Raw genomic sequence first — 9,831 nt, 5'->3', positions numbered from 1 at the left:
AGGATTAGGGGTAGCTTACATGCTTTTCATTGAAGAAAGGACTCTTTGAACGTCTCTTCTTCCATGAAAAAAAATGGAATAAAAATGATAACATGCAAATGAAGGAAGCAGATGCCATCATATGACTAAAATAAGCTAAGTACAGAATTTCATTTTATGTATCCTGACAACTATGATTAAAAGAGAAATATACTGTGATAATTCTTCCATACAGATGACATGTAAGCGCATAAGACAAAAACTGAGGTAGGCACTTGACGGAATGAGCACTGGGTGTTATTCTGTATGTTGGCAAATTGAACACCAATAAAAAATAAATTTATTAAAAAAAACCGTTTTCTTTATGAAGTATCACCCATGTTGGGTATAGAGATTACTTGAATAAATAAATATTAAAAAAAAAAAACATGCCACACTCCAGGGAGCCCTGGAGTTGTGAGAAGGGGCTCAGGCGTAGGAGGTGGGAACACATTTCAAGGGGTGAGCTGACGGTGCCTGTCTTAGTTTGCTCCACCTCCCTATACGTCGGCAGAATCTCTGGGGACACATTCACATCACGTCGATTTTATAGTCGTCCTTTCAAAATATTTATCCTTTACTCCTATTCTTTGAAATAAGTCATCTAGTCTTGATTCTCTATTCCTCTTCAACCTATTGATTTGGTTTCCCCAAACCACACGTTTGACAGACGGTTACCTCCCTTCTTTTTCCTTCTCTCTTATTATTTTAAGTATCACCAAAGAGACTCTTCCCATCTAAGATGATCAAACAAAGTGCTGTAAAGACTTGTTGCTAAGCTAGTAAATCTAAGTTGCTAATATGTCAGGAAAAGCGTTAAGAGACCCATCTCTACCTATAGTAGCATCCATGTTTTCCAGCACCACCTCAGATCAATGCGAGCAGACTAGAGGCAGCACAGGATTGTAATTAAACTAATAAAATACATGAGACAAGTAGTAAACTGAAGAAAATGTCATTTAAAAAAAAATTCCTTTGCTTTCTCACTCTAGCGATCAACTGCTTCTACAAGGAAGTAAATGAACAGGCAAACATAAACCCAGACCACATGGAAGGAACAGCCTTGACTACTTTCTGACAAACACCTTTGCATCACATAATATCCCAAGAAAGTCAGAGAACTAATTATAAGGAGGCAAGAGCAGGGAGGAAATGAATGTAATTTAGATAGTAAACATCTGCACGTCTTTCCCACCTCTGAACTCCCACAGAGTACGCCCTCTCTCTAACCTTCATCTTAAGCAAATATAAGACAAGGTAAACTAAGCCAGAGTCCCTGAAGATTTTATGATGGTATTTATTATATTTTTTTTCCCAAAAAGCTGGCATATCATTTTTAGGGGTGGAATTCATTTACTTGATTGAATTTGAGGCATGCTAGACACATTTGAAGCCCACGCCCAACCCACCATAACAACAAACTGCTCACTGTCCAGATACACTTATATGGCCAGATTTCCTATAAATCTGACAGCTCAGTGTATGTATTGCGTATGGGTCTTGGCACTGAGTCACATTCCTCTGGTATGTTTCCCTGGGAGCTCTGATTTCCGTTTTCAGGGCTGGCACAGACGCCTACTTGCTCTTATAAGAAAATGTCTATGACCGAAAGCTGAAAATGTGCAAGATTCCTTCTTTAAGTACACAAACACTCCAAAGTCTGGCCACTTTCCTGTAGTCCTGCCAGGTTTTCTCTATGTCTGATACCTGATCAAATAACTATCTTTTTAATAGGGAAAAACAACAAAAAACCTAAGAGAAGGAATGTAGGACATACACAGCTGAACATCTTATAAGACTTAACCAAACGACCTGTACAAGTGATGCCTGAGTAGACACACACGTACCTTATATAGCTCTGTAAACAGGACTCAGTGGCCAGCTTAATGAATTCCTCATTTAAAAAAAAAAAAAACTCTCTAAAAACCATTTGCTAAACACTTGCTTACAAGACAAAATTAGGGCATCTTAACCATTTTACACACAAATTCAAAGACCTTTTTCTCCCAGTTTGAACCTGCTGTCAGTCGCAAGCGTTGGGAGAAGTCAGAGGTGGACAAAATTATAAGAAGCCACTATTCCCACTACCGCCCAGGTGCACACAAACATTTGCTGAGTCATTTATAATAGTACAAGAATTCAGATCCCATGGCATGAGTTAAGGATGGAGTGTCAGCCTTTGCCTCTGAGTTTCCTGGCACTTGAAGGTCCCCATAATACAATATGAACATATTTTGAGTCTGTGAATGTCTTGGGTGTCTTCTCTTCTCTGTCTCTCTGTGTCTCTCTCTATGTCTCTCTCTCTTTCACTTTCTTAATAATAATCTTTTATTTTAAACTCTTCAAAGGACTTTTGATCATAAAACCTCACCCTAACTGTATAATGCACACCTCTTTTTCTATGCTGAGATTCCATGTTCTGTATCTATCAGTATAAGTATTTTCTCTTAGCCAATATCAAAACCATCCATTTGGAGCTAACAATTGGCTTTTTTAGACTTTGAGGTACCATGTGAATTTTATAGTAAAACCAAGTTCTTTTTATGATATGTCTTGTTATTTTTAAAAACCTGGCAGAATGTAGTATGCATGCTATACATGTAGAGAAAAAGAAAATCAAAAAAGATGGGGGGGGGCACCAACTCCCTAAGAATTTTAATCCAATTAATCATCATTAAATCTTACGAAATAAAGTATCATCAACATTTTCATAATGTCAACTTGGAAATATGGCTCTTACTTCCCTAAGATTTGTGAATGGCAGCTCTAAGAATATAAACCTGGTCACGTGGTCCAGCAATTTATCCCTTCCATGAATGAAAGTCTCCACTTTGCTGTACATATGTGAGGCTATTGGTGGTGGTTCTCAGGCTCTCCAGAGCATTCGAAACTTCCCAACCATTCTCCCATCGACCTCACCCTTGCAAGCCACTAGAGATGACCACCTAGCCCACATCCCATCTTAGGTGAGGCTCCAGCTTCACATCCCTACCCTTCCCCCTCTACCACACCTTCCCAACCATTAGTGGTAGACATAATTCGGGGTTTAGGTCTTGAAAGATTTCACTGTGGCTTCCCACATATTTTGGACTTTTAAAATCATCCATGAGGGAAGAAAAAGCTGGGGGCCCAGTTGCCTTTAATATACATGTGGCTATGAACATAACGTGGAATGTTCCGTCCTTAAATAGGAAATTTTAGGCCTCTTCTCTTTGAGGAATGCTTGGAAAGAACATTAAATAACAATGTTGAAAATTCTTCCTGAGCTTCAGAGCCACCCCCCTCCCTGCTGGCCACTCACACTGTTGACAGGCAAGTTCACTGTGTAACATGTGGACTGCTTAGGGAGGTAATTGTGTACAGATGATGCGGTCTATGCTGAAGTTGGAGTGTTTTCTTTTCTTCTTGGCTCTTTTCTTTTTCAATAGAGCGAATTGAAACGTGTAAAAAAAATGCGGCTGTTTAAACTGTTTAAACATAGGCTGTTTTCAAATTATAAATCTATAGGGTTGTTTCTGAATGCTCTTCTTTGCATCAGACACAGGCATGTTTATCTTAAATCAACAACTGAAATGAGTTTGTCACTGGTAACAAGTGTCAAATGATGTGGCATCACAATACAAGAAAATGGCGCAGCTCTGGAATCCCTCACTTTACACAAAATGGTAACTGGAAACATTAACAAAAAAACAAAGCAGTTAAACAGCAGATTCTAAGTGAAAGCATGGCTAATTAATGAAGTGCTTAGTGCAGCTAACTGGCAACATTAAGAAGTGGAAATGTGCTTAGACTTATTGGCCATATTTGACATCTGTGCACAAGCAGAGAGAATAAAACCCGTTGTTTCCTTGACCTGATCTCACTCCACTTAGGCTGCAGGCTCCTTGGACAGTAAGAAGTCACAATCACTATTCATAGCAGTGTGAAGAGTTATTACTAAACTGTATTATTCACTGACACTCTTAATTTATAACCAGAAATAAAAGGGTACACTGTTCTTGCTAAATTATCAGGCTTTTTTTACTGTGAGACAAACCAAGTCCAATCCACATTCAAAGATTACAGGTTTTAGTATTTTGAAAAATCACTCATTTCTCAAAGACCCAAACTGTATTTAGAACACCCCAAGTAAACCCCAAGATCCCGATACTCCCAACAATAAAACTGTTACATACATTAAGAGAAAACAGAGCAAGTGCGCTGGAACACACACCCCCACCCACCCGCAGAAACTGCATCCATACTCTTGACTTGAGCCCTGGCTTTGTTCTCTTTCTTGTCCAGGTATGAGGCATCCAAACCGTTATGTCAAGTGAGAAAGAATCAAATTCCTACATCTCCAACATGGAATGTAAGATTTGCAGGTAGACTTCGTGGGGATTTCAGCTGGTTGAAAGCAACTACTTTTCTGCTCTCTGATGAGTTTCAAAGACAGCCTCCGAGATTAAAATAGTACAAAAAATAAAAAGGAAAAAGGAAACCCTTCCGAATTTTTTAGGAATCCTTGCTGTTAGCCTCTTAGGATACCTACCTCTTAAAAAACATGTAAGTCAGTGGGTAGGGCGGGTACAACGATTAGAAACACAAGTGAGGGGCACCTGGGTAGCTCAGTGGTGGAGTGTCTGCCTTCGTCCCAGGGCATGATCGCAGGGTCGCAGGATCGAGTCCCGCATCAGCCTGTCTCTCTCTCTCTCTCTCTCTCTCTCATGAATAAATAAAATATGGAAAGAAAGAAAGAAAAGTGAGTGTATAACAAATAGTAGTAATGGATGTGTTCATCAATGATGTAAGTCAGGAGTGGAGCGAAGAAGCCAGAGGGGGAAAAATCCTATTTGGGGCTGGAAATACTGAGCCTCTGGGGGCGGGGGGCGGCGAGCTGCAGTGTGCCAGCTTTTTCAGACGGGAAGAATGCGGAGTGTCAAGGGGTCAGGATCAATCCGGTGTGAGTTGATGAGGCAGGAAGGTGGGGAGGAATGCAAGGAATGTCCCTGTTTGTGTAGGACTCCATTCAGCTCATTGGAGAGCCGGGGCCGCCCGGAGCGTATAAATGCCGCGGGCCGCCCGCCCCGGCCTCACACGGCAACGCTTCCCGCAGAGAGGAGGCCGCCAGCGCAGCTCCGACCCGCGCCCGCCTCTCCGCCTCTCCGCCTCTCCGCCTCTCCGCGACCGCCGCCGCCCGAGCGCCAGCCCCCAGACCTCGGCCCGGAGAGCCCGGCCCCCGCCTCCCCGGCCGAGCCCGCGCCCCAGCGCCCCGGCGCCCTCCGCGCCGCCCTCCGCGCCGCCCCGCTCCTCGCACCGCGCCCACCATGTCTGCAGCCGGCCTGGGCCCAGTCCGCGGCGCCTTCCTGCTCCTGCTCGCCCTCTGCGGCCGGGTAAGCCGGAGCCCCGCGGCGGCCGGGGCGGAGGCGAGCGGGCAGGGCCGGGCGGGGCCGGGCAGGGCCGGGCAGGGCCGGGGGCGCCGGGGGCGCCGGGGGTGGGGGGAGCCCGCTGACCGCCGCCCCCTCCCCGCAGCCCGCGGCCGGCCAGGACTGCGGCGGCCCGTGCCCGTGTGCGGCCGCGCCGGCGCCGAGGTGCCCGGCCGGCGTCAGTCTGGTGCTGGACGGCTGCGGCTGCTGCCGTGTGTGCGCCAAGCAGCTGGGCGAGCTGTGCACGGAGCGCGACCCCTGCGACCCGCACAAGGGCCTCTTCTGCGACTTCGGCGGCCCGGCCAACCGCAAGATCGGCGTGTGCACCGGTAAGAGCCGCGGCAGCGCTGGTGATCCCCCCCCCCCCCGGGAGCCCCGCGCCCCGCGCGTCCCCGCCGCGCCTCCTGCTGCCGCCGATGCCTGACCCCGCGTTCCCCCTCGTTCCCTTCCTCTCCTTCAGCTAAGGACGGGGCCCCCTGCGTCTTCGGAGGAGCTGTGTACCGGAGCGGAGAGTCCTTCCAGAGCAGCTGCAAGTACCAGTGCACCTGCCTGGACGGGGCGGTGGGCTGCGTGCCCCTGTGCAGCATGGACGTCCGCTTGCCCAGCCCCGACTGCCCCTTCCCGCGGAGGGTCAAGCTGCCCGGGAAATGCTGCGAGGAGTGGGTGTGCGACGAGCCCAAGGATCACACGGTGGTTGGCCCTGCCCTGGCCGGTGGGTTGAATCTTCCTCTAAGTCGGTGTTGCGAGCCTCCCTCCCAGGGCTGACTCCTCGCTCTGCCAAGGGGACGAGGAAATGTCTTATCCTGGCGTCTTACTGAGTGTTTGTGTGCTCTGCTCCCACAGCTTACCGACTGGAAGACACGTTTGGCCCAGACCCAACTATGATTCGGGCCAACTGCCTGGTCCAGACCACAGAGTGGAGTGCCTGTTCCAAGACCTGTGGGATGGGCATCTCCACCCGCGTTACCAATGACAACGCCTTCTGCAGGCTGGAGAAGCAGAGCCGCCTCTGCATGGTCAGGCCTTGTGAAGCTGACCTGGAAGAGAACATTAAGGTACATTTTCTGCTCTTGTTAACTGATTTTCCTGGAATGATAATGAATAGGACCAAAGTTGGGTCTCACCACCCTTGTTATTAGAGACGTTTTATCTCCAAAAATATCCAACCATTGAGCTGTTTTGCTGGAATGAGATGTTGTGTAATAGGAACCACCAGCTTTCCACTATGAAATTCTCCACACTGTTAATTCCAGACATCCCAAGAGAGGCTATGTCTATTTTTGGAAGACTGGCAAAGGAGACTCAAACTTCCACTCCTCAAAATATAAACAAGAGTCAGACAACCTAAGACTAAAACACACAGAACTTGAAGAAAGCCACTCCCCTGGTAGAGCCATTGATTTTTCTTTTTTTCTTCTGCTTTGTCTTCCTTAGAAGGGCAAAAAGTGCATCCGTACCCCCAAAATCGCCAAGCCTGTCAAGTTTGAGCTTTCTGGTTGTACCAGCGTGAAGACATACCGGGCTAAGTTCTGTGGAGTATGCACAGATGGCCGTTGCTGCACTCCCCACAGAACCACCACGCTTCCTGTAGAGTTCAAGTGCCCTGACGGAGAGGTCATGAAGAAGAATATGATGTTCATCAAGACCTGTGCCTGCCATTATAACTGTCCTGGAGACAATGACATCTTTGAGTCACTGTACTACAGGAAGATGTATGGAGACATGGCATAAAGCCAGAAGAGTATGAGAGGCATTAACTCATGAGGCTAGAACTTGAACTGATTCACATCTCATTTTTTTGTGTAAACATGATTTCAGTAGTACAAGTTACTTTAAATCTGTTTTTCTAACTGGGGGAAAGAAAAAGTGCCGCCAAATTCAAAATGTTGTGCCATGTGACCTTCAAATAGTCTATCAACCTAGACACTGGTTTGAAGAAAGTAAGACTTGACAGTGGGACTGCGTTAGCACATAGCACCAGAGTATATACCAAGGTGTGACTTTAGGAACAGTGGGAGAGCACCTGTAGAAAGGATTGTCATCCTAAAGTAGAATGTGCCTCCTCTTTGGAGTGTAAATGGGAAGGAGAATTTTAGCATGCTCACTGACCTACCTGCAGCTCCAGCGACAGCTAGGATGTGTGTTCTCCAGCCTTCTTCATGAGGCTGGGTCAAGTTCTTTTTAAGTCAGAACAGCAGATTTAGCTCTGACATTCTGATTTGAATGATACTGTTCAGGAATCAGAATCCTATCTATTAGACTGGACAGCTTGTGGCAAGCTAATTTGCCTGTAATAAGCCAGAATTTTTTTTTTATTGATACTGTAAATATTGTGTGTGTGTGTGTGTGTGTGTGTGTGTATATATATACACATATATATATATTTGTACAGTTATCTAAGTTAATTTAAAATTGTTTGTGCCTTTTTGTTTTTAATGCTTTGATATTTCAAATGTTAGCCTCAATTCTGAACACCATAGGTAGGACGTAAAGCTTGTCTGATAATTCAAAGCATGAAATGGATATTCAAATGGAAATTCTGCTCAGAATGACAGTCCATCAAAACAGATTGTTTGCTGAATATGAGGTAATGATGTCCTTGGGAGTCTGATTTGTCAGTTGGAAATGTGGTAGCCTCACTTTTAATGAACAAATTGCCTTTTTTAAAACATGAGTGGCTCTGTATAGCTGATCAGTTTTTCCACCTGGAAGCATTTGTTTCTACTTTGACTATGACTGTTTTTTGGACAGTTTACTTGTTGAGAATGTGACCAAAAGTTACATGTTTGCACCTTTCTAGTTGAAAATAAAGTATATATTTTTTCTATAAAAAAATGTGGATATTCACTTTTCTAAACATTTCTGAGTTTTCTTGAATATATATGGGAAGCTTTTGTCTTAAAACGAGTTATCTGTAATTTTCTAAATCTGTTATCATATCTGCTGATGAATTGGTTAATCAGTTCAATAGAATTTTCCATAAACCTATTTCACGCTGAATTAAGTGTCACAAACTTACAGGCATACATAGTGTGTATATAGACACAGTATATATGTGTATGCGTTTGTGTACAGGCATTTTTTGTTAACTTCACAGTACTTTATAGATCCTTAGGTTCAGTTCTCTCTAGGTAACTTAAATCTCCATAATCCCTATTGGTTACTTTTGATCTTGTTTACATTTAATACCCCACTGGCCATTGTAGGCATGTAATTTACAAACTTTCCCATCACAAAATACTCTCTGTTCTACATAGTAAAGGTTTTAACTATTTTTTGAGTTTGTATACTCTACTATAGATCTATTTCTGAACGTCAATAATCTTACTGTTAAATCTGCAAATTTTAAAATCTGCATTTAAATGGAACCATCTAATAAGTTGCATTTTTGCATAGTTCTGTTTTCAGTTGCCATGATAACCAATCACAAATAGATGATGGTCTAAGTAGAAAAGGAGCATAATTTCTATTAACATTAATAGAAATTTGTCTTAAGTTAAAAGCAATTCCTCCATTGCCCCAAGCTTTTGACTATCAGGTTTCAAGATCAATAGTTTACCAAGTAGTTGGTAAGTGACAAAATGAAATTGTTCAAGAAGCCTAGAAATGATTCTGGAATCTATCCAGGCCTCTACCAAAACGTGAATTGAAGGAAGTGGCAAACAAAAATATTCCAAAGACAGCTAAAAAGCACAGTTTTCTCCAGATCAGTATAGCTGTGGATTTTAGGGGGGGGGCATAGTTGCAGACAAACTAACCCATCACAGGGTAATCAGTGTTGTAATGCCAGTGTCATTCCAAAAGACAAAATTACATCTGAAAATAAACACCAGTTTTACCAACAGTGCCGATGCCACAAACCAAAGGGAAAACTTGCCGTGTTCAAAATGTGCAAAGTATTTTTGGTCAAAACATTGGACTTTTAGGATATGCCCATATATGTATATGGTAACACTGTCAGCAGCTTCCCCAAATAAACCCACATACACACACACACACACACACACACACACAGAGTACATTGTCTAATCCACATGGTCTTTCTGTCAATATACTCCTAGATGCAAAGATGAAGAGCCTGAGTGTTTTAAAAGGAATTTGAGAATTCTGGGAAGATTGAAATACAAACAGAGGCATAGATTTTAGACTTCAATTTTCCACATAAAAACAGAGTAACTATATTGCAAAATCAAAATCCCATGAGCAATCTTTATAACAAAACTAGGTAGTAAGGCATCCCTTCAATCTCAAAATGTTAGGACAAGAAAATCATCAACCACATAAGACGTGCACTGTGTCAGCATATGTGTGGGAACAAACAGAGATGTAATAGGATATCTGATGCTTCTGAGAAGAAGAGAACTCCAAAATAGCCAACAGTGAAGTATAGGAGACCAATCTGAGGGCA

At 43.8% G+C, this 9,831-nt stretch overlaps 1 protein-coding gene across 1 annotated transcript; it reads left to right on the top strand.

The window, feature by feature from the left end:
- The first annotated feature begins 4,774 nt into the window (after positions 1 to 4,774).
- On the top strand, positions 4,775 to 7,995 carry CCN2 (cellular communication network factor 2). Its single transcript, XM_055324747.1, has 5 exons — positions 4,775 to 5,390; positions 5,530 to 5,752; positions 5,884 to 6,135; positions 6,267 to 6,478; positions 6,858 to 7,995. Exons 1-5 carry the CDS (start codon positions 5,325 to 5,327, stop codon positions 7,152 to 7,154), a joined length of 1,050 nt encoding a protein of 349 aa, XP_055180722.1. The 5' UTR covers positions 4,775 to 5,324; the 3' UTR covers positions 7,155 to 7,995.
- Positions 7,996 to 9,831: the final 1,836 nt, after the last annotated feature.

The sequence above is a fragment of the Nyctereutes procyonoides genome, unplaced genomic scaffold, assembly GCF_905146905.1.
Source record: "Nyctereutes procyonoides isolate TBG_1078 unplaced genomic scaffold, NYPRO_anot_genome, whole genome shotgun sequence".
In the NCBI taxonomy this organism is placed as follows: Eukaryota; Metazoa; Chordata; class Mammalia; order Carnivora; family Canidae; genus Nyctereutes; species Nyctereutes procyonoides.
Note: the sequence above shows the minus strand (reverse complement) of the source record. Positions and strands in the feature narration are given on the sequence as shown.

Coding starts and splice junctions, on each gene's coding strand:
- CCN2 (XM_055324747.1), top strand. CDS start 5,325: ATGTCTGCAGCCGGCCTGGGCCCAGTCCGCGGCGCCTTCCTGCTCCTG. Junction 5,391..5,529: donor TGCTCGCCCTCTGCGGCCGG/GTAAGCCGGAGC, acceptor CCCTCCCCGCAG/CCCGCGGCCGGCCAGGACTG. Junction 6,479..6,857: donor ACCTGGAAGAGAACATTAAG/GTACATTTTCTG, acceptor TGTCTTCCTTAG/AAGGGCAAAAAGTGCATCCG.